Genomic DNA, 23,349 nt, shown 5'->3' on the forward strand with positions numbered 1-23,349 from the left:
AACTTACCGTTAGAATTCTCAATCAAAGCTTCTAGATCTGATGTTATAGCCAAATCTATTTAAATTTAAATTATACAAATTTAATATTATTATTATATTATAAATATTATTTATAGCCCAACCTAATAGCCTTACATGTAGCATTGTATAAAGAATTAATATTCTTACATCATGGTTTGTTTTAGTATTTTTTATATTAAAAAATGACCACGTAGCGCGGGACAATAGTAGTCAACTAAAAACGAACTGTAATTACATCCCAGACCTTCTATCTTTATATATATATATTAAAAAACCAATTCCTATTTCCTGGGACCACTATTTATCCAAGTGCATTTGCCCTTTGATCTGTCCACGTGTGAGGCTCCTCTCCAAGGAAAAGTAGCAGGAGTAGTACAAAAACGAAAGTAAGGAAGTACTGGTACGTTTTGATGACATGTTATTTTTTTTTTTATTATAGCAAAACTCAGACAGTAGCAGAGTCAAAACGCTAGTTTTATTCACAAGTTGAGTCAGCCCCGGAACGCAGCATGCCAAAACACCCCAAACACACAAACACAGCCCGTAGCAGGAAATTTCATCCCATACAAAACAATGCTTCTTCGACTTCTCTTGCTACTATCGGTTCTTGGCTCGTCCTGGATCGGATGGGTCAATTCACATCAGGAATCAGGTGAGTGGAGCTGCGATTCCGACGAAGAGATCAGAATAGAAGCCGAGTTCAAGCCTGGATTCATCACCCTCGATGGCCACGCCGATGATTGGAAAGACATTGACGGCTTGGACTCCTCACTGCTTCCTGCTCTCGACCCCGATGACGATAAAAAATACACAGGAGGAAAGATGACCGTCAAGGTAAGGATTTTTTGTTCGAAAATTAGTATCACGCTTTAATAAATCAGCTGTTAATAGATCACAGTGAATTTCGCAGGCCTTGCATGATGGTAACGATGTGTTTTTCTTGTTGCAAGTTGATGGGAACTATGCTTATACAAAAGGGTAATTTTTGGATTGATTTGTTGCATTATTTATCTATTGGATATGGAATTAATCTTTCTGGTTGCTTTAGTGCTGATTTTTTTTATTATCTATATTCACATCAAATTCTTGTCTCTACTTTCCTTTTGTTACCTTTTTATATATATATTTTTTTCCTGCTGGGTTTCTTCCGTTTCGGGAATGGTTAAGAGAGTGCGTGTTTTGGTTAATTCAAATTGCTGATGCTTTGACTTCTCAATTTTGAAGGCCTTTTTCTCCTTTTTTCCCTTTTTGTTGGATTGAATTGGATTTTTATGCTGCAGTGATAACAAAAAATGCCCATCAGTTGCTCTCATGTTTCCGATTGGCGATGAAGCAACCTATCACAATGTAAGTTACTCCACTGATTATCTGGCATGCTGTCACGTTGTTAGCTCATCATGTTCGTTGTGGTTTCTTAATCAGAGAGTGAAAATTGAGGATTGCTTGTATCTTTTTAGATGGGTGGCTGCAAGGAGGGAACTGGTACTTGCAATAGGAAGACCTGCAAAGGTCATGAAGTTGATATTATGCACTTCTCAATTGGAAATGCTATCCCAGGACGGCTCTATGGTGGGAATCCACTAGACAACAGAGATGGAAATGGAGGTGACAGGTGCTGCCATATTAACTTCTTCACTATCAGAACCATGGGATGACATGTTTTGTTGGTGATATTTGCAGAATTTGGTTATTTTTATTTTTATTTTTAATTCTTTATTCTTACTTCTGAACAGGTTTGGTCATTTGGTTGATCTCTATTCTTGGAATCCACACTGTAGATACCTTGATGGCACTGGTCCTTCAGGTACTTCTTGAATTAACTATTCAGTTTTAATTGTCAATTGGGTGAAAAAGGTATGCTTGCATGATATGAAAATGATGGAACTGCCTTTAAAGGGGAAAAAAAGGAAAGTGGGATGAAGCACTAACCAAAGTGATTAGAAGGAGCACAGTCAAGGTGGCTTAGAATTCATTACATGCTCTTCCAAAATCAAAGCTTTCTTTTTATGAAGCTGTCCATTTCATGCTCTGTTGATATTGACACTCACCTTAAGACCTTTGCAAAGATCTCGATATGTCAACCACTTCATCCTCAGTGCTACCTATTCTCCAAGGACATCCACTGATGTATGCATCTTAAATTCTTGTCTTCCATTATGCACCGTAATGCTTTCCATCCTATCCTACTAAACTCCTGTCACTCTAACCATTGTGTAATTCAATGGCTGCACCTTTCTAAGACGGACCGTCCTAGGCTCAAACTTGAGATTGCTCCCCTTGCTAAGTGGAGCTTACAATTCTCCCTTCCTTTCTGTCTACTAACACTAATAATTAACTGTATCAACTTTGGTATAAAGAACCCTTTATTCTATGGAAAATATTTTCCCATTGCCTTTGCACTTGTTTTTGCAGCCGTCATTCTATGTTTAAGATCCTTACACTTTTAGTCAGATCACTTGTTTCTTCTTAGTTTTCACCATGTCTCTAATTCATAATTGTTATGGTTTATTGTGCTGGACTTGTGACTTCTTAGTAAATTCCTTCGAAATCCTATTATCAGTTAGCTTGACTACCAACATCTTCCTTCTCCAACCTGTCAAATATCTTATTCTCAAATGAGATTAAACCTTAAACTATTTTGGATAGAAGAGTAAAAGTTGATAATTAAAATACCAGTCCCTATCAAACCAATAACAAAAAGACGCAGAATGGGAACTGTACAACTTGCTATAGCTTCAGCCATTGTTGTGCATTTTCTGTAGTAGTATGTTCTATTATGATTTGATATGCATGATCAGAGTGTTTCACTTCTCAAAACCACACTCATGGTTCCTGACCAGACATGGCCTTAAATGCTCCATATGAAGATAACTTGTACTTGTTTGGCACTTGTGGTGATCATGTAACTATTGAATCACCATTCTAGAATTAAGATGTTTGGTAACCCCGTTGCCCTACAGAAGTCTTTTTACCTCACAAAATTAGTTATGATAAACTTTTTGGAAAAAAGAAGTCAAAACAGTCTTAACACCAATTTGATCCTTAGTGTTCAAACTTTCAATTTGTTAGTTTTCTTATTTTCTCTTCCCAGGAGGAAATGTAAATGTCTCTCACAAATTTTTTTACAGGCTCTGTAAAGAAGTGGTGGGGAGATATTGATAATCATGAGCCTCTATGCTATTTTAAGATCTAGCTCATCTTGTTCAACTAGAATTGGTCCTAGGAGCACTACCTATTGTGGCGGATGATTTGCTATGAGTCTTTGTAATAATTTACCAAGCCCACTTTCTTGGGCTTTCAGAAGCATATCTTATGCGTATGGGGATCATTTCTTTCTTCAGATGTACACTTTGTTAAGCTAACCACAAATCCAAACTTACGAATTCAATTTCTGATGCTGGTTGTTATCCATTTTAACAATGTTTGCTATTCATTTCTTAGCTTGCATGTTTGGTTATTTCAAGCCAACCTTTCTAATGGTGAGCATGTATTAACCAATCTGTTTTTCAGGAAATGATTCTATTGGTCAGAATAACTGGAAAGGGGCATGGTGGCACAGTAGCTTCAATGTTTTCTCAGGTGATTGCCCTTTTTTTTTCTTCCTTTGTTTGGTTTTCAAAACTTTGTTCTTCTACCTATTGTTGTTGATATCCGTGGTAACAAATTGAGAACACGTATAGCTTTAACATGCCGAGAAATCCATGCAGCTTTGTTGTACAATTAAGAAAAAGAATGTGACTCGTACAAGAAGCGTGATCAGCTTTGTTAAACACACGTCAATATTGTGCCTTGTACAAATTCGCTCTAGGCTAGATTAATCATGTTTTCAATACCCAATCACATGAGTTTCTATTTTGTATGATTAAAGATGGTGCTTAAGGAGCCATGCATCAAAATCTGTGCTGTGAAAAGGGAACTTGAAATTGGAAAGGAATTGAATTGATCTATTTCTTAAGAAAATTGCCTCTAAGACACAGTAAGTTCAATTTGGTTCCGTATCACCATTTTTGTGCAGCCTGCTGTTTTAGTCTCAAATTGTGGGTTATGATCTGCCTTTATATCCATATTCATCTTGTATGCTTTGACAATATCTGCATCTTTCTCCTTTGAAATTTGATTTTAATATTTTGCTAACAGGTTTTGTAGAGGAAGACAGTCCTTATACACCAGATAGTCAGAAGGGAACGTATTTCTTTGAATTCTCTCGGCCTTTAAGAACCATGGATCGTCTCCAACAGGTTAGAAACCCATCCATGATATTCAGATATTTGGTTACCCTTGGGCTTGAATATAAGAAATTTTATAGTAGTTCGCTTTAATCAATTTCAGTGAATGTTTTAATCCATGTTTTGATATCACTTACACCATGTTTTCCTCACTCGCTTTTTGTTAAAGAGGGTTATCATGTCTTCTAAAAAAAGAGAGAGACAGAGAGTACCATGGCCTGAATGGTGATTATCAAGTCTAGTAGCATAACCTTGATTCTATTTCATCGCCATTGTGGCATGATAATGATATCACGTGTGCTTAGAGAGGATATCTGCAGTTTGATACTAACTTCTCACCATGCTCGTTATTGAGCTTTGCTCCCAACATCAAGACTTGAATCGGAAAGGATTCAAGGATACATATTGGAACTCATACTGTTTGATTGTTGCATAGGTTTGTGGTTGAAAATATTACCTTGCAGCAAGAGGTTCTGAATGAGCTGCTTTCTCTAATTTCTGCAGGATGCTCAGTTTACAATTGGTGGATCTAGCAAGATGGCTGTGGCATTCTGGTATCCAGTTGACGGGAATTCATGGCATGGATCTGGTCACTATTCTGTCAACTGTCATTGGATACCCCTGGACATCTCTCCAGGCAGTTCTATGCTGAAGGCATCTACAACAGGCAGCTCAGGAGATGTTGCCAGTGCCTTTGCCCTTCTATTCTCAGTTGTCTCTATATGTCTCTCTGTTTTTGTGGGATATAGAGCAGCAACTAGATCCCGGAATGAACCCTATGAAACCATGGGAAATCTTTAGGCCAGCAATGGGGCTCGGTGAGCGTACCGTAATTGAGAACTGTACTACTTTGTCTGTACTTCGATCACTACCGCATCTTTGTCTGTACTTCGATCACTACCTACATCGATAGATTTTTTATTTATTTATTATTAACTCAATTGGTAGTTTATTAAAACCTTTATGATGTGTTTTATCACTTTCTTTTTCTTTTTGGATATTCTTTAACTGATGCTGTATGTATTTTGCTTCTTGATTGCGTGTGCAATACACCAGCCTTTTGGTTTTTGAAGTACCGGCGCACAAGTCCCAGGTTAACAACGCTCTCTATTAGATAGACAGCTGGTTTTGAGTTTGAGTTTGACGACCTGGTTGGAAAAATGCATAATGAGAAAACGGGTTTTAACTGAGGGTATTTACCGTCCAGGAACTAACCTTCTATAAAACCTATGTGATATTCAGAAAAAAATTAAAATTCTAAAGCTTTTCAAATACTTTTTATTTAAAAATATATTAAAATGATATATATTTTTTATTTTATAATATCAATAAATCAAAACATACAAAAATATTAAAAAAATATTGATTTAATTTTTTTTAAATCATTTTTTATTTTATTTTATGAAAAGGACCGCAATGCCACCAGAAACAAACGGCGCGTCCTCTTCTGCTCATCCTCCCTTTGTGTCCAGGTGCCGCGCGCTGTGACAAGTAAGAACAGTAACTAACCCTAAAAAGTAAAAACCACAGGCAAACTGTAAATAATCCAAAGCTTATACAGCGAGCGATGGCATAATCTGCAGATGCGCGTTTCTTTTGAGAATCAGGTTGCAATGGCTGGTGATGGAAGCAAAAAATCTCAAGTATCAACAGCTCCCCCTCGAAAAATGAATGTTAAAAAATTTGCAGAAAACAGAGCGCCTGAACTCGAGAGTCTCCACTTAATCGTATCAAACCGAATAAACGATAATTTCCGATCTCTAAGAAACAAGAAAAGAATAACCACTGCTTAAAACAATCAAGCTGCAAAATAGAGACCTAGAAAGAGGAAATTAGGACTGTCTGCTAAAGCAACAGATGACCTGGATCCGGCTTCGATAAAGTCCCTCGCCGAGTTTGCTGGCAAATTGAACTTCAAAAAAGAATCCAGGAATTGGTTTTGCCACTTCTGGAGATGGCACCACGAGATCGATAACTCATGTCTGGCACGCCAAACGCTTCACCATGGCTAGGTTTTGGGGATTTCACCTTCCTCTAGGTTTGCACGAAAGGTAATTCTATATTTGAGTTTTAAATTAAGGAAAGCTAATTCGTAATTACTATAATTAATGCGTTGATAAATGTGTTATTTTATATGATGCAGCGGAAGGAGATCTAGGGCTCTATTGAGATGGTATAGAGACGGAGCGGTTGTGCATGATTCAAGACACTACACTGCTATCCAGTTAGATGGTCCAGAGGAAGGCAAGTTAAGACTCGCAGAAAATTAATCTCTCTAAGCAGAGTGAAAACTGAGAGAGGACATAAAGCGTGTTACAGGAATTTATGGTCCATGCAGTTTCAAATAAGTGTAACGCCGGATCCCATAAAAAGACCAAATTCCCGAATCCAACAAAAGGAGGCCGAAAATCATTTGGGCCCATCTATCATTTTGGCCCAAATAAGAACCTGCTGAAAAAACATGAAATAAACTTAAAATCAAATGCAGTACCTATCAATCAGAAAGAAAGCAGTCAACTCACCTCTCAAACAGGTACTTCCACACACACGTCAACTCACCTCTCAAACAGGTACTTCCGCGCTCTCTCTCTCTCTCAATCCCTCTCTTTTGATTCGATTTATTTATTAGCATGAATCTCTTTAGATCTTAGTTACCGTTGACCAATTTATGCTAAACAAATTTGGAATTCAAAGTTCAATAATTGGTGAAATTTGAGTAGACTAATGATATTCAGTAATTGTGTGCAAGTCTTGCAGATTTGGAGTATAGGTAGTAGGAGATGGGAAGGATCAAGCCTCAAGCTCTGCTGAAACAGAGCAAGAAGAAGAAAGCGCCGAGTCGAATGAGCTTCGCTACTATTCTCTCATGCTGCTTCATTTTTATATTAACTGTATTTTTCTTATATTCTACGTATAAAAACTGGTCGCTAAGGTATGTCAAGTTCAAAGTTTGATGATTTATCCTTTGTGCTGTAATATTTGATGATGATTTACAGTTTGGATGCCCCAAACTACTTGGATTTGGATCTCTATTTTTCTGCACGCACGTTGGCTAAAATATTTTTTCATTGTGGAAATGCAATGTGTTGATTATCAGGTTAGACTGTGCATCTTTCCTTTTCTTTTTTTCTGCTATTATGCTTGATGTAGTTCTGTAATTGAGCGGATTCTCGCGTTGCCAGAATTAAGACAGCATCATTTGGTTTAGGAAATGTTTTATGATAATTATGACTCTTTTATGGGGTTTTTCTTTGAAGTTTGAAATATAGAGGGGCCATTCTTGTGATATGCTAAAATTTGTGGGCTTGCTACTATAATGGTGTCAATTTGCTACTATAATGGTGTCAATCCGGGTCTTGAGAGCTGTCACTTAGGCTCTGTGTAGGCTTCTTTTATTTGGAGGAAAATTATTTTTTTTTAAAAGTAAATTTTAAAAAAGTGAATTTCAGATAAAAATAATTCCTGAAAAGTAAAGTATTTTTTGATGTTTGATAATGTTATGAAAAATAAATTGGAAAACACTTTCCAGTGTTTGGTTATGTTATGGAAAATAAACTGGAAAATAATTTATTAATATTTTATTTTTCTCAAGTTTATTAAAATAATAAGGAATAAATTTTACAAATTAAAAAGTTGAATACTAATAAAATTGAAAAAATAAATAAATAATAATCAAAATAATAAAGATCAAATCTAAAAAAAAGATGAAGAAATTAAAATAATAATAATTAACATTTCATAAAGTATTTCAAATAAAATAAATAACAATAAAAAAATGAAGATCAAATTTGATAGAAAAAAAATTTTAATAAAAAAATAATAGGAGAAAAACAAATAACAATTATAAAAATGAAGACCAAAGTTAATATAAAAATTAAATTTTAAGAAATTAAATTGAAAAATAAATATTCAAAACAAAATATATATAGCAATCAAAAGTTTGAGGATCAAATTTGATATAATCAGCAAATAATGATATTTTTAAATTTTTCACAACTTTCGGAAAGTGTTTTCCTCCCAAATTTTTCAGGAAAACACTTTCCTGAAAATCAAGCCAAATTTTCCTTTAATTGGAAAGTGTTTTCCGTTTACCAACTTTCTTAACAACAAACAAACAAAAGAAAGTTTGGAAAGTGTTTTTTCGGAAATCACTTTCCGAAAAACAAATACAGCTAAAAAGGAAAACACTTTCTTGAAAACCAAGCCAATTTTTTCTTTGACTGAAAAATATTTTTCGTTGACCAGAAAGTGTTTTTTGTTAACCGAAAAGTGTTTTCCGTTGACTGGAAAATGTTTTTTGTTGACTGGAAAATATTTTTCATTGACCAACTTTCCTAATGACAAATAAACACAGGAAAGTTTGAAAAATGATTCCCAGAAACTATTTTCCAAGAAACAAGCATGGCTTTAATTAAAAAACACGGAAAAGATGTTTCTTAGCTATCCCTCCAAGAACCTTGTGGATCATAATTGGATAATGACCTCTAAATTTTATGAGGAGAGTTTATATTTATATTAGGTTTTTTTATATTTAAAAGTTCATAAAAAACTGATTTGGGTTCTTATTAATTTTTTATTTTGGGTTAAATTTGGTTCTTAGAGTGGTTTTTTAAAGTTATGAATATATTTATATGTTTTTTAAGATGTTTTATAGGTATTTTGAATAAAACTATGTTGAAAAACAGGTTTTGGAATTTTTAGTAGTTGTTTCCATTTTCACATAAAAAGCATTACACTACCAATACCAGGAAATGTTACTGAGTTGTAGTGGCCAATATTTTGAAGATACTACTGTGGGGGCAATTGCTTTTGCAGAACCCAGAAACACATGGATTATCTGTGTCCATCTGTTGGGTTATTGCTCAGGAGCTTATTTCCTTACTAATTCATGCAAGATCTTCAGTCGTAACAGTTTGTTTGCCAGGAAATTGAAGAGGTGGATACAGATGAGCACTATCAACCTAAATCTCATGTAGATGTGACCATGAAACAGAAAGTCTAAAAGCTGACCTACAAATCCGAAGCTTTTCCATGTTGCTTTAGTCGTCCATCCCACATTGCATTTTACCAGCCAAACTTGCGACAAGGAGAGGTAGAGCATTTAGGGTTCGTCCATCCTGCATCGCATTTTTCCAGCCAAACTTGCCATGGGGACAGCAGTGCATTTAGGGACGAGTCATTCCATTAGAGGTGCCACCATGAATTGGTTCAAGCTATTAAATTAGCATGTATAGCGAGCCAGCTCTATTCTAGTGATTTTATTTCTCACGCTGGATAATACAACAATTTTACAATGTATAAAGAATGGGATGTAATTTTACTTGGAACAATTAAAGAGACTGATTTTGCCGCATTTGGTTCCATAATGTTATTGATAACATGATGGATAATGTTGGTAAACTCCACTCCATTAAACTCAAATAAAGTTAGGAATTTTTATTGATGCATGGACGGTAGCAAGTCAAATATCAACCACAGGATTCATGAGATTCGTAGATGAAATTCACTTACTGTCTAAAGATATCCATCCAACTGTTGTTATTTTTTCGGTAAATAAATTCTTTAAGACTATTATGCAAGATTAGCATTACTTTATCAAATATGTGATTGGTAATTATTTATACACATAATTACATCAACTGGATTTTGTTCCTGAAATTAAAGATTTCCTGTCATTTGAAATGCTTAGCATATGGATACCTTCAATATCAAATTCAAATTGTTACTCATTGGAAGGGTCTAAAGTTTTTGTTTGCATGTTCCAGACCTGGACCTATTTAGGGCAGACCCTTTCAAGCAAGTTCTCAAGCTCGGGGTTTATTTCAATTCCATCTTCTTCCAACCTCTGCCGCATCTCTGGGGCCAAATTGCCAGCAGCTATGTAAGTCTTCAGCAACAAATCGTAAGCATTTGAGTCAAGACGATTGATGTGCTTCAAAATCTTACATAGTCTCTCAGCACCATTAACATCTTTCTCATCTTCAAAATAAGCAAAAAATGCACTCACTGTTTTTGGCTCTGGTTGCCATTCAATCTCTTTGACTTCGGAAAAAGCAGCTTTCATGTGCTTCAGAGCCAAATCCAGTTGATGGTTCTTCAAGAAGAAAACCATGAACATCTCTCGGGCATTAAAGAACAATCCTTCGGTCCTCTTAAGAGCATTATCAAATATTAATGCAGCTTCTTCATACATGTCATGCTCTAGGCAGGCTCTTATAGCAACATTTGCTAACCTCATATCATAACTGTGGCAACTGGACTCCCACTCCTTAAAACACTTCAGTAGACCCTCAACATCTTTTAACTTAGCAAGAGTGTGAAGCATGGTAAGGTAACTAACATTGGTTGTTGTGTGGAAGTTCGACTTTAGGGAATTCCACACCCGATTGACCTCACCTAGGTTAGAAGTGCCAGCATAAAGGGTAATCAGAAAATGATAAGCTTCACGGTAATCACCTTGTCTGCGTTTTTTCTTAATTTCACGTCCACGTTCTATCTGTTCCTCTACCTTTTTGAGAGCCGATTCAGCTTTGTCAAAATGCCCAGCCTTGACATAGATTGTAGCAAGGTTAGTGTATGTAGTCCAAGAAAAGTTTTTTTGACCATCCATTTTCATCTCATCTAGAACTCTCTCTACCCCCTCAAAATCATTTAAGCATCCATAGCTCTGCATCCACATGTTATAAGTGAAGGTACATGGAGATATGCCTTTCTGCTTCATCTCTTGTACAATGGGAAGCACCTTCTCAGGTTGGTCCAATCTCAAATGTAGGCTAATGAGATTGTTAAAAGGCAAAGAAGTTGAAAGAAACTTCATCTTGTCCATTTTTTCAAAAAGAGTCAGTGCCTTTTCAGACATAAGTTCCCTGCAGTAACAGCTCAGAAGCGCTCCATGAGTTGAATGATTTTGCTCAGATGGTGAGAGGTTGTCAAAATAATTCTCGGCTGCAGCTATCCCTTTGGTCTTTGCTATAAGATCTAGGTAAACTGCATGGGAAACGTTCATTTTCCTCTTCTGCATCCACTCCATTACCTGTATGACACAAATCAAAGCGATCCCAATCAACTCAAAGAATAGAGGAAACAAAGAAAGAAGACGCATAGCTTGCAAAACTAGAGCACAACTAGGAAACAAAAATAAAATAGCCAAAGCAACTTTTTTGCGCAATTTGATGAGTACAAATAGACAGCACATTGTTTTCATATCTCAATTACAAGAAACAAGCAATCATGGTTGCCCAACCAAAACACTTGTCTCGTGGTGATATGTGGATTCCTAGAAACAAAATATTCATTCATTCATAGCTATGGGCTATAGCCATATTTATTGCTGGATTCAATGACATTCCAAGTACTCGCGTTACTTTTCCAATTTGGGTTATAAATGCAGGCATCGGTATATCAATACACCCAAATCTTAGTCTAAAATTAGATTGGAAAAAAATTTAACAAATAAGCTAGCAACCCTTAGCCTCAAAGGTGAATCAAGGGCCCTGGGGACGTGAAAAAATCAAGAGATTTGACAAATGAAACAGAGACAGACAGATGGACCTCAATGGCATAGTCGAACCTGCCGTACTTGCGGAGCTCTCTGATGCAAGCAAGGAGATCGACTTTGTTTGTTTTTCCGCCTTCCAACACGAAATCATTTAACGTCTTTGACACGCTCCCGCCGCTTGCCCCTAGTTCCGACAACCTCTTGTACAGCCTCTTCCGTTTTTCCAGCGCTACAGGCACCGCCTCTGCCGCCGTGCATAGCTGCCGCACCACCCATGATCCCTTCCATAACAGATGACTTGGAATCCTCGTCATGTACTTAGATTCACTGTTAATTAAAGCGTTCTCTCTCTCGAGAAAGGGTTTTAGTAGGGTTTCTCGAAGGAAATTTTAGGTGGTTTTATTTTAATTTTTTTTAAATAAATAATAAAATATTATTAGCACCGGAAAATTCCTGGGTTCAGTTTACTTCTATTATGTTTTTGTTTTTGTTTTTTTTTTCTGTTCTTACGTACACTAAAAAAAATTACCTAAATTTTTTTTGGTAGGATTGTACTATTAATGTTACTATATATGACATCAAAATTAATTTGTGTTGGATATGATAACTTTTTTAAGAGATATTGTCATAATTAATATGAATTTAACTGTATAATAAATTAAAAGATAACTATTAAAAAAGAGAAGAAACTCGTATACTATATAAGCAATTAAGATTCTCTCTTCTTAGTTAATATGACATGTCTGTATCGTTATAGTCTTTAAAGTGATAAGATTGGGCAGCATAACATGTCTATTGTTTTTATAACAAGAGCCAATAATAATGCGTGTTCATGTTTACAAATAGAACCAATCAGAATATGTATTTACACTTATATACGGTAGATTTTTTAAAGAATACTATTTTATTTAACATGAATTCAGTTATATAATAAGTTTTATCATTAAAAAAAATATTTTTTAGAGATAGAAAAGACTCTCATGCTATATATACAACTAAAATTCTTATTTTTAAATTGATATAAGATGATGATATCATAATATCCTAGTTGAAAGGCTTGTGTACAGAGTGAATAATGATGTATGTTCATATTTACAAATAAAGTCAATCAGAATATGTGTTTATACCCCCACACAATAAATTTTTTAAAGAATATTATTTCAGTTAACAAGAATTTAGTTATATAATAAATTTTATTATTAAAAAAATGTTTTTTAGAAATAGAGAAGATCCTTGTATTATATAAACAATTAAAATTCTTGTTTCTAAACCGATATAAAATAATGACATCATCGTAACTTTCTAGTTGAAGGGGTTGTATAGCACAATATCACTATATTCTCACAAATAGCATCACTTAGCATTAATGATAATGTTTATCCACATCAAAATGTAATAAGCCCTTCAATGATATTTTTCCAACTTACATGAGTTCAACCATATAATAAATTATATCATTGAAAAGTGACCTCTCAAAAAGAAAAGAGACTCTCATATTATATATACAACCAAAACTCTCGTCTTCAACCGACGCCAGATGTTGAAATCTTCACAACTCAACCATGGCTGCTGCCCCATACTTTTTTATATGTATTATCATCTTTTTGCACGAAATCATCGAACGCATTGGCGATGACTTGTTTGTTTCTTCTCACTTTGTGTCGTAACAAAATGGTCAGGGACCCTACAGTTTATTCACTCATCGAGCGGACTGTATTTCACCACTGAAAAATTGCTTGTCATTTGAAACGCTTGACAAAAGGATTTCTTCAATGTCAATCACCTGGCTGGAACTTTCCACCAAAAAAAAAATAATCTAAACTGGTCGAGGTAAATTCTAGCCATTTGTTAAGGTAATTGGTTACTCTGGACCGAGCATATTTTAAAACAGCCCCTTTCCAGCAAGTTCTCAAGCTGACGTATTGGGCGGATAGGCTTGCTTAGGTTGAATTTGGGCTTGTTTATCATGATTATTACCAATTGGGCTCGACCATTTTAGCTTAATCTCGGTCTTCTTATGTTTAATCAAACCGTTCAGCTTGGCGCTGGACCTACAATGTTGACACGCATCATAATTGAAAAATTAATTAAATCAAAATAAATAATAAATAATTAAAAAAACTAAACTATAAAAGAAACAATTAGAATATCTTAAAAAACCAATCAGTGAACCAAAAAAAGAAACTGAACTTTAAAAAAATACATATTAGAATATTTTAAAAAACCAACTGGTTCAATTTAATTTTATAAATTTAAAATCAAAAAATTAAACCAAACTAAACCAAATCAAAATTAATAAAAAACCAAACCAAAAAACCGAGTTAAATAAAAAATTCTAGTCAAATTGACACAAAACCTATTAAAAATTACAAAAAACATCTCCAAAAACAATATAATTTTTTATTTTTGATAAAAGATAACTAAATAGAACCAAAACCAAACCGATTGTAAAACAATCAGTTTGAGTTTTGATTTTTATTTTAAAATAACCGAACTGAAACTTATCAGTTTAAACCAGTTTCAGTTTGATTTTGTTTTTTAATTAATTTAGTTATTTTTTTTAAATAAAAATCAAATTAAATTAAAAATAATCGCTATAATCAACGCTGCCCTTGGAATTATTTTTATTGTTCTTTGTCCTGCAATAACAAACAGTTGCTCATTTGTTGTCTTCAATGTTGTTTTTGGTAATGGCAGGTTAACAATCCGTCTGTTGTTTTGAAAATAAATAAAATGAATCACCGGGGGAGAGAGGTCATGAGGTGGAGAATGATGGACGTAGTTAAAAATTAGAATTAAAATAAAATGCACGAGGAGATGGTAGGTGCGTGCAGAGTTAGGTGCAAGGTGACATGATATCGCCCATAATTCCAGCAACGCTTTCACAGACAGCATGATCTCCTGGGAATGCATGGGCGATTGCGCAGGGTCATCTGAACTGGCCGCTATCATCACATGCAACCGAATCACATAATATATTTCACCCAAAAAAAAGGAGAGAAAAAACCTACTGTCTTCTCCCTTGTACTTTAGAATAATAGTGTTTATTTTTTAAATTATTTTTATTTAAAAATATATTAAAAATATATTTAAAAAATTATTTTTAATATTAATATAAAAAATAATTCTAGTAAAAAAATTATTTAAATTCTGACTTAAATTCTGTTTTGACAACAATCCCACAGGAGAGCTAAGTGTGCCTATAAATTATATTTATTCTTAAATATTCATTAAGAAAACGAAGATTATTATCGGGATTTCCCCTTCACGAGCAATTTGAGCAATCACACGAAGTGCCGCTTTTGAGAGTCCCGTTTGTGTACTTGAGCAACCCGTCGCAAGTCCCAATTCCATGCGTCTCGTTTGTGTACCTTCCAAGCTTGATTAGTAATATTAATAATTAAAACATATAGAAATAGAAATTCGCCGCCTTCTATAAAAATAAAAAAATTATATTTTTTTAATTTTAAAAGGTATAATTTAACTGATTAAATTTTAAATTTATTTTTAAAAAATTATCAATTCAAAACTATTAAAATTTATATATTTATTAACTTTACAATTTTAAAAAATTAATAAAAAAATATATAAATTAGTCCATGCAGGGCTTTAAGAAAAATTCCTTCTCGAATTGATATAATAATCTTCAGGTAAAATGGTATGAAGAAAATGACACGTGGGAGGCAGCCGGGAGTACACAGCACGGTAAAAGTTAAAAGTAGTCCCTGATTTGTAGGGCTGGTGTGTCGTTTGTCATATCTCAACGAACGTGTACAGATCTTGCATTGACATGTGGTTTACAAATATATTCTGCCAACGTGCGGCGGAGCCTCGCTTACGAGCATTCCCAAACCCGCAGACCGTCATTGTCAAAGTCGCAATTTGTTTTGGTGGTCAACGTGTTTAATATGAAAAAAAATTAAATTATTATTTTTTTATAATTTTGATTAATTAATATAAAAAAACAAGAAAAATACTAAAAAAAAATTACACGCAAGAACTTGTTCTGTTGGTGGTGACTGGTGAGATTGAAATACTCTCGAGATTACTGGTAATTGCTATTGCCACGTGATTAATGACAGTGAAAGAGCAAAGATTAGCGGTAAGACGCTTGGAAGCATCTGCTCCCTACGAGTCAAAACTATCTTTAGCCCACTTGTAATCGGGAAATAAAAAATAATTGAAATTTAAATTTTTTGATAATTTAAATATTGGAATTTAAATTGGAATATATAATTGGAATTCTATTAAATATCTTTAGCCCACTTGAAGCATCTGCTCCCTACGTGTCTATATAATTGGAATTCTATTAAAAATTTAAATATAATTGAAATTTAATCGAGAGGAGTTCGGAAAGCATGGTGGAAGAAAAATCATTAAATTAATATTTTTATGTTATTAAATAATTTTGACATATTAATATTAAAATTATAAAAAAAACTTAAATATTATAATTTAATTTAAAAAATATTTACAAAAAACCTGCATTATATTATATTATCAAACACACAAACAAGTCCTGGAAAATCTCATTTCTACATTTTTTTTTCTAGATTTTCAAATTTAATTCCAACAAATCTTGCCTTCCTGCGGTCATATCATGCCAGTCGTGAAACAAATATCCTCTTCTTTTTTAACCGTTAGCTTGTACTTTTCCGTCAGCGGCGCTCGCTGGACATTATGAAAAAGTCCGTGCGTGCCCTTCTCCGCTTTTTTCTTCACTCGACGGGCAGAAAAAACGTCTCAAAATTATCCAAAACAAATATTTTCCTATATATATATATAAAGGAAAATATCTTAAAAAAAAGGCTTCTCCAGTACTGTGCTACTGATTGCAGAGTGAAAGAAAACAAATCGGTATTCTCCGCCAAAACAGTCATAAAAAGTGTCTGCCGTTTCCCTTCCTTCTGAAGCCTCCAGTTCAATCATCTCTCCTCTTCGAGTTAACTCATTAATGGAGTGTTTTGCTCTGAGTTATCAACGCCGAGTTCCAATTCTTATGATAATATCTCCACCCTTGGAGCCTCCTTCTCTGTTTTTGCCAAATGGATTTTGCTTATAGTGTTATATGCTTTCCGTCCGTCCGTTTGGGTTCTTTGCTCAATTAGAGTGTGATCTCGCCGTTTATTTGCTTGCAATCTCACAGATCTGACGGGACGAGTGCTCTCAATCAATCGCGTAGGTGATGTCGGTGCTTGCAGTTTCAAATACCACCGGTAATTTTTTTTTTCCCCGAACATTAATGCTGTTTTTTTTGCTGAATGAGGAAATTTAGGAAAGAAATTGCACTAGGTGAATGTTAAAACCCTCAAGTACTGCAGTGGTTTTCTTTGATATTTTAGCTCACTCTGCTGATTTTTGGTTTTTTTTTTTGTTCCGTTAGGGGTTTTGGATGCTGAATCAAATTCTGATATTATCGGCACAATATGTTATCATGTTTTACGATGCTTTATTTTGCAATAGAAGTAAACAATGAAAAGAAAGTTTCGAATGCTCGATCTCTATATAGAAGATGTAAAATTTCATTTCTATAAGTAGGGTTACGCTGCGCCACTATCCCCCCGCCCCCACGTCCCTGGTTGTAACAATATTAGATTTAAATTTTTTAATTTCTTTCTTTCTTTTGCTTCGTTTGTTGCATTTGAGATATAACAGAGTAGAGCTTTGGGTTGATTATTCAGTTATTTGTTAAAGTTAGCTGTCAGTGTTGATCGTAGGTCATTGGAAAAGAAAGTAGAATTCGATTGAAATTTTAAAGCACTTAAATTGCATTTACTCTGCTACCAGAGTTTCTATTCTGTTTTCCTGATCTTATTAGGTTGGAATTTTGTATGCGGGTTGCAGGATTATCAAGAAGAGTCTGGTATTTGTTTCTGCAGCTTTTCATCAATTCATGTTATGTAATCTCCACCATCAATGCTGATTTAGCTGATCATCAGTTTGAAGGACCAATCTTATCTCCGGCTAGAGTGCCTTCGGAAGCACCAGCCATTCCTGATCTACCCCTCCCAGCCAATCTACCATTGTTACATAAACCACGGGAAAAACATTTCTCACCTCATGGTGCACCAACATTTGTGGTAGCACCAGCCCATCCTCCTAATTATGGTCCACTGATAACTTCTGGTCACCCCCCTACTAGTTCACGATTGTCTAAACCATCAATGAAGAAGAATGGATTGGTGCCTCCCGGTGTTGGATTGGTAGATGTTGCTCCTACTCAGTCTGGTGATGGCACAAATCCTACTGGTTTAGCTCAGCCCCCATTATCTCCTTCCATCTCTGGTAAGACAGCTGTGGTTAAGTATCTTTCTTTTCTCCTCTTCTCCTTTTGTTTTCATGCTTCATTTGTAGGAAGAGCAATTTAACCATAGAAGAAAAAGTGTCCAATGTTTTACTTCCTATATAAACTGTCTTATACCAAGAGCTTGATAATGCATTGGCATGCTTGCATAACTTGTAGATAAGTCCTACTAAAGAAATCTGTGATTGTGCTGTGACCATAGACATTGGCATTAGAATTGATTTTTCATTGTGCAGATTGTTGTAAACCAGACATGGTGCTGAAACGAGGAAGTCATGATTGCCACTGTGTGTATCCAATAAAGCTTGATCTTCTCCTTTTGAATGTCTCACAAAATCCTAATTGGAACATGTTTCTAGAAGAACTAGCTTCCCAGCTTGGCATGCAAGTTTCTCAAATTGAGCTGATAAACTTTTATGTACTAAGCCTATCCAGATTAAATATTTCAATGGATATCACTCCTCACACGGGAATCAGTTTCTCTGCCGGTGATGCATCTTTCGTAAACTCTTCACTTACCTTTCATAAGGTTCATTTTGACTCCACTCTTGTGGGTGATTATGAACTCCTGAATCTTACTTGGTTTGAACCTCCAACACCTTCACCAGGTAAATTTTGACGCAGCCTCCTTTGTTTCAAGGATGCCTATGTGTTTTTTATATGTAGTGCCATGGTCTTGGCCATCACATATAGCTTTTCTTCACTACATTCATCTTCGGCTTATGTATATTTCTATGTGTCAGTTGTATGCTTCCTGATAAACTCTGTGTTACCAAAGATAAAAGAGTGATTATATAAGTTTGGGCAAGAGGAAATTACCTGGTTTACAAGGACATGGCCCATCAGAATGCTACCAAATTGCAAGAAGAGGCCACCTGATTCACTGTACAATACTAGAATGTCTCTGAAAACGATATGGCTTTCTGTTTTCAATCCAAATATAAGGGCACATGGTTCAAATTTATACTGAATTTATTATCAAATCAAACACTCAGAAAATTTGCTGCGTGTATGTTGTGATTTGATGTAAATATAGCCTTCCTAGTCAAAATGATGGTAAATAAATAGATAACTGAACAAACTAACAAGAAAAAAAAAAATTAGCCATAAGAGGTGACTATTTTTAAATTTCCACACAAAGAGGATAGAGTCATAGACAGACTTTGTTGGATAGTGCCTCATGTTGTTAACCTTCAATTTGCTTTGTGATTTCTGTCTTATGTAATAACTTTGTTTGGATTTCAGAATGTGCAATTCTAACATATGTTTCTGCAAATGGTGTGTTGTAGCCACTTTCTACTTTCAATCCAGTAGAACAGCACGTGTTCAAATTCATACAAATTTTGTATTCAAATCTGGCGGTGGAAAAATCTGCTGCATGTAGTATATGATGTGAATTGCTACCTTTCCTGTCAAAAAGAAAGAAAAATTCACACTGTCAAGTGATTATGATTTTGGTAGTAAATAATAAATCATTGAGTAAAGTAAATAAACAAGACTTAAAATTTAGCCTTCAATTGAGGTTGTCACAGACTTCCTATGAAAGCATGAGAGAGAGGGGGAGAGAGGAACTGTGTTGGCCTTCAGGTTGCTGTTTGATATTATCTTGTAAAATCTTTGTTTAGGTTCCAAAATATATGGCAGTAAATACCATAGAGATTCTAGTTCTCCATTATGTACATTGAAGTTTCTTTACCTCTTACATACAGCTCCTATTGTTGCTTCATCACCTATGAAGGCACCAGTGTATCAATCTTCAACTTCGTCAGCAGTTGGTTCTTCAAAGAAAGGCAAACATACAAATTTGATTCTTATTCTGGGTATTGGTGCGGGTATTGTGATTATTGCCATTGTATCTATGCTTATAATTTGTTCGTGCGCATTACACAAAGGGAAGCCTAAAGCATCCTCTAAAGAAACTGGTATGTCTTAAATATCAAGGACCACTATTTACTGTCACTCTGATTTATTTTTGGAATCTTCCATAGTGGTAATGTATAGTGTCTACACCAAGGAATTTGTGTCATTATCTCTGATTATCATTGCTAGTAGTGAGTCACTCATTGGGACCTGTAAGGTTTTCTCTTGATTGTGAAAAGTTCCTCTCTCAATTTGATCTTTATACGAGGAATGCATGCCAAATGTATGCTTCTCTGCAAAGGACTCTTTCTGTTTTGTATGCGGCCTTAAGCCATTAGGGGTTTAATTTGTGCATTCCAACCATATTACATGGATAGATTTGGGAATGTTAAATAATAACTAGACAAACTTTCATGCTGTTTTTAATGACGTATTATAGAAAGCAAGGAGAGCCATCTCAGAGGAGGAAGTCAAGAAGAGAAGTTTCCTGCTATCCATCAATTTCTTTACACACTTCACCTTACTGAAGAAGTGGGACCAATCTATTGTGCTTTTCATAGAAGCATTTAAGAAACTCTAGGGAACACTGCTCTCATTTATTATGATAATGCTCGCATCTGACTTCTGTTTTAAGTTTTCTTATGGTTCTTTGCTCATCTATTCTTTCATGTCATCTTGCTTGTTGATTTCAATTTTTTTCTTTCCAAAATCAGTAAAGCCAAGGACCATAGATCCAGCTCCAGCTCCAGCAGCAGGGTCTCTTCCACATCCTTCAAGTTCACGGTTTCTAGCCTATGAAGAACTTAAAGCAGCAACAAACAACTTTGAACCTGCAAGCATACTTGGAGAGGGTGGGTTTGGTAGAGTTTTCAAAGGTGTCTTAAGTGATGGCACAGCTGTAGCAATTAAGAGGCTTACTAATGGAGGGCAACAAGGGGATAAAGAATTTTTGGTGGAGGTTGAGATGCTTAGCAGGCTGCATCACCGTAATCTTGTCAAACTTGTGGGCTACTATAGCAGTCGTGACTCTTCACAAAACTTACTGTGCTATGAGCTTGTTCCAAATGGAAGCCTGGAGGCCTGGCTCCATGGTAGTTTGATATTTTCTTTCCAATTTACCAGTATTTTAGTGTTTGATATGAAATTTTCGTTCTAATTTGGTTGCATGGAGATGGAATATATGTTAAAAAAATTAGGCATTATTCATTACATATTCTGAACATGTCTGGCTCTTTAGTTGAATGTACTGGTTTCAACCTGGGTTAACACTAGTGTGCGAGAGCAAGCATCAAGTCCAAGCAGTGAAGTTTTGCACCTGGTTTGTTTTCTTTCTAATGTTGGATGTAAACATGACTTCACAGCATAAGCGCCCACGAGATATGATATTTAATACACTATGGATTGTTCCGTCATCTGGTTCCTTTTTCTCTAGATTGTTAACCATCAATAGACCTTTCTTTTGTGGACCCTAAATTGGCCCCATCAGCTACGCTTCTAAGAAATTGAAATTGATTTTCTTTAGTGTGGTCTGTTTATCAAATTGAACTAAATTTATGAGTTTGTTGAATATCATGTGGACGAATGATAACAGGTATAAACATGAACAGTTAATGATTGTTTTACTGTGCTTGCATCTGATTTCTGAGAATCTAACAAGTTGGGCTGGTACAGACATGCATGAATCCTTGCTACAGTATATTGCATTATATTATTCAAAATATTAATGCTGCTCCAAACATGCATGCCTCAGGTCCTCTGGGTGTAAATTGTCCTCTGGACTGGGATACCAGAATGAAGATTGCACTTGATGCTGCAAGAGGACTTGCATACCTACATGAGGATTCACAACCCTGTGTGATCCACAGAGATTTCAAGGCATCCAATATATTGCTCGAGAACAATTTTCAGGCTAAAGTTGCTGATTTTGGACTTGCCAAACAGGCGCCTGAAGGCAGAGCAAATTATCTGTCTACACGTGTCATGGGAACATTTGGGTTTGTTTGAGTCTCTCTCTTCTTAATTGTATGTTCCCAATTTGATGGGCATTGAGATGAAATGGTGTTGATTTATAGGTATGTAGCCCCTGAGTATGCTATGACCGGACATCTACTAGTAAAGAGTGATGTTTATAGCTATGGAGTTGTCCTCCTTGAGTTGCTGACTGGAAGGAAGCCTGTTGACATGGCACAGCCATCTGGTCAAGAGAACCTTGTCACTTGGGTTAGTAGGATACTGACCATTTCAACCCATCATTAGAATTCCTGGTTTCATAACTTGATATTTGGCAATATAAAAACATCTCACAGTTATTAAAATTCTGGAGCGGTTAACAAATTCTCTTTAATTGCTTTCAGGCCAGGCCCATTCTGAGAGACAAGGATCGGTTAGAAGAGCTTGTTGATCCAAGGCTTGGAGGAAAATATCCGAAGGAGGATTTTGTACGAGTTTGCACAATTGCAGCAGCTTGTGTGGCCCCCGAGGCAAGCCAGCGACCAACTATGGGTGAAGTGGTTCAGTCTCTTAAAATGGTGCAGCGTGTAATGGAATATCAAGATTCCATGTTAGCCCCCAATGCCCGGGCCAACCTGAGACAGTCATCTACTACCTTTGAATCTGACGGGACATCTTCAATGTTCTCATCTGGTCCTTACTCTGGTCTAAGCGCCTTTGATAACGACAACATCTCTCGGACAGCAGTTTTCTCAGAAGATCTTCATGAAGGACGATGAATATCTCAAAGGTAGTCAACTTGGAGACTTTACTTAGTTTGAAGTTTTCATTTGATGTCCCAATACAACAATGTGAGGAATTTGAAAAGTTCAAAGTGGGGCAATATTTATTAGGATTTCTTTTTGGGATAGATTTTGTAGTTGTGATTGGTTGGAAGTTGGGGAGTGGCTGTTTTTTGTGTTGCCTTGTGGATGACCACTGTTAAGTTCTCCTGAAAGCAGTGTAGCTATTCTCTACATGGCTGATGAAATTTTGTATATATGCCTCGTAGCTTGCTATATTGGATGGCCTTCAAGGGTCCTTATTTAATCTTCACCCTTTCTTTTACGAGTTATTTATAACTCACGCTTGTAGTTTCACAAACCCATTTATGACATAGTCCTTCTGTTAATGCCATGTTCTTTTCAGATTTATTGTGTTTTTTTTCCTTAAAGATATTGAATAAAGAAAAGAAAGTTAAACGAGATGGAAAATTTTGACGAGCAAAAAGGTATTTTTTGGAGCAAAAAACAAGTAAATTGAGATGGTAAGTGCTGCTTGAAGAATTATTCTTTTAGCCTGCAAAATTTAAAGTTGCTTCTCCGGTAAACATTTGGAAACTGATTCAGATGTCAAGGAAACAATGCATTACAATTGCGTAGACAGACTTGCATGTAGCATCACCAAGTTGAAGTTGACTGGCAGAGTGGCCTCCTGTAATCATCTTTTGG

At 35.4% G+C, this 23,349-nt stretch overlaps 3 protein-coding genes and 1 long non-coding RNA gene across 6 annotated transcripts; 3 read left to right on the plus strand and 1 right to left on the minus strand.

Annotated features, from left to right (window-relative positions):
* Positions 1–423: 423 nt before the first annotated feature.
* Positions 424–5,244, plus strand: LOC105137110 (heme binding protein). Of its 2 annotated transcripts, XR_844489.1 has the most exons (9): positions 424–855; positions 932–999; positions 1,302–1,368; positions 1,479–1,633; positions 1,755–1,825; positions 3,532–3,600; positions 4,159–4,259; positions 4,752–5,120; positions 5,151–5,244. XR_844489.1 is itself a non-coding variant. In XM_011042720.1 (8 exons), exons 1-8 carry the CDS (start codon positions 595–597, stop codon positions 5,046–5,048), a joined length of 1,089 nt encoding a protein of 362 aa, XP_011041022.1. In that variant the 5' UTR covers positions 424–594; the 3' UTR covers positions 5,049–5,237. The 2 variants fall into 2 exon arrangements, 1 of the variants encoding a protein (XP_011041022.1); XM_011042720.1 differs by having other exon boundaries at positions 4,752–5,237.
* Positions 5,245–6,684: 1,440 nt separating this feature from the next.
* On the plus strand, positions 6,685–9,600 carry LOC105137122 (uncharacterized). Its single transcript, XR_844490.1, has 3 exons — positions 6,685–6,780; positions 6,997–7,344; positions 9,172–9,600. It is a non-coding gene; the product is annotated as an uncharacterized LOC105137122 (long non-coding RNA).
* Positions 9,601–9,879: 279 nt separating this feature from the next.
* Positions 9,880–12,155, minus strand: LOC105137127 (pentatricopeptide repeat-containing protein At1g02370, mitochondrial-like). Of its 2 annotated transcripts, none has more exons than XM_011042744.1 (2): positions 11,799–12,155; positions 9,880–11,280 (listed from the first exon to the last, which is right to left on the minus strand). In XM_011042744.1, exons 1-2 carry the CDS (start codon positions 12,057–12,059, stop codon positions 10,021–10,023), a joined length of 1,521 nt encoding a protein of 506 aa, XP_011041046.1. In that variant the 5' UTR covers positions 12,060–12,155; the 3' UTR covers positions 9,880–10,020. The 2 variants fall into 2 exon arrangements, with proteins under 2 accessions (XP_011041046.1, XP_011041055.1); XM_011042753.1 differs by having other exon boundaries at positions 11,818–11,903.
* Positions 12,156–16,527: 4,372 nt separating this feature from the next.
* On the plus strand, positions 16,528–22,980 carry LOC105137137 (proline-rich receptor-like protein kinase PERK15). The gene is made up of 8 exons (XM_011042764.1): positions 16,528–16,961; positions 17,590–18,030; positions 18,286–18,657; positions 19,759–19,971; positions 20,623–21,000; positions 21,660–21,903; positions 21,982–22,129; positions 22,264–22,980. Exons 1-8 carry the CDS (start codon positions 16,931–16,933, stop codon positions 22,636–22,638), a joined length of 2,202 nt encoding a protein of 733 aa, XP_011041066.1. The 5' UTR covers positions 16,528–16,930; the 3' UTR covers positions 22,639–22,980.
* Positions 22,981–23,349: the final 369 nt, after the last annotated feature.

The sequence above is a fragment of the Populus euphratica genome, unplaced genomic scaffold, assembly GCF_000495115.2.
Source record: "Populus euphratica unplaced genomic scaffold, PopEup_1.0 scaffold2.1, whole genome shotgun sequence".
Lineage (NCBI taxonomy): Eukaryota > Viridiplantae > Streptophyta > Magnoliopsida > Malpighiales > Salicaceae > Populus > Populus euphratica.

Coding starts and splice junctions, on each gene's coding strand:
- LOC105137110 (XM_011042720.1), top strand. CDS start 595: ATGCTTCTTCGACTTCTCTTGCTACTATCGGTTCTTGGCTCGTCCTGG. Junction 856..931: donor GAGGAAAGATGACCGTCAAG/GTAAGGATTTTT, acceptor TGAATTTCGCAG/GCCTTGCATGATGGTAACGA. Junction 1,634..1,754: donor GATGGAAATGGAGGTGACAG/GTGCTGCCATAT, acceptor ACTTCTGAACAG/GTTTGGTCATTTGGTTGATC.
- LOC105137127 (XM_011042744.1), bottom strand. CDS start 12,059: ATGACGAGGATTCCAAGTCATCTGTTATGGAAGGGATCATGGGTGGTG. Junction 11,281..11,798: donor GGTTCGACTATGCCATTGAG/GTCCATCTGTCT, acceptor TGTGTCATACAG/GTAATGGAGTGGATGCAGAA.
- LOC105137137 (XM_011042764.1), top strand. CDS start 16,931: ATGTCGGTGCTTGCAGTTTCAAATACCACCG. Junction 16,962..17,589: donor TGCAGTTTCAAATACCACCG/GTAATTTTTTTT, acceptor TGCGGGTTGCAG/GATTATCAAGAAGAGTCTGG. Junction 18,031..18,285: donor ATTATCTCCTTCCATCTCTG/GTAAGACAGCTG, acceptor TTCATTGTGCAG/ATTGTTGTAAACCAGACATG.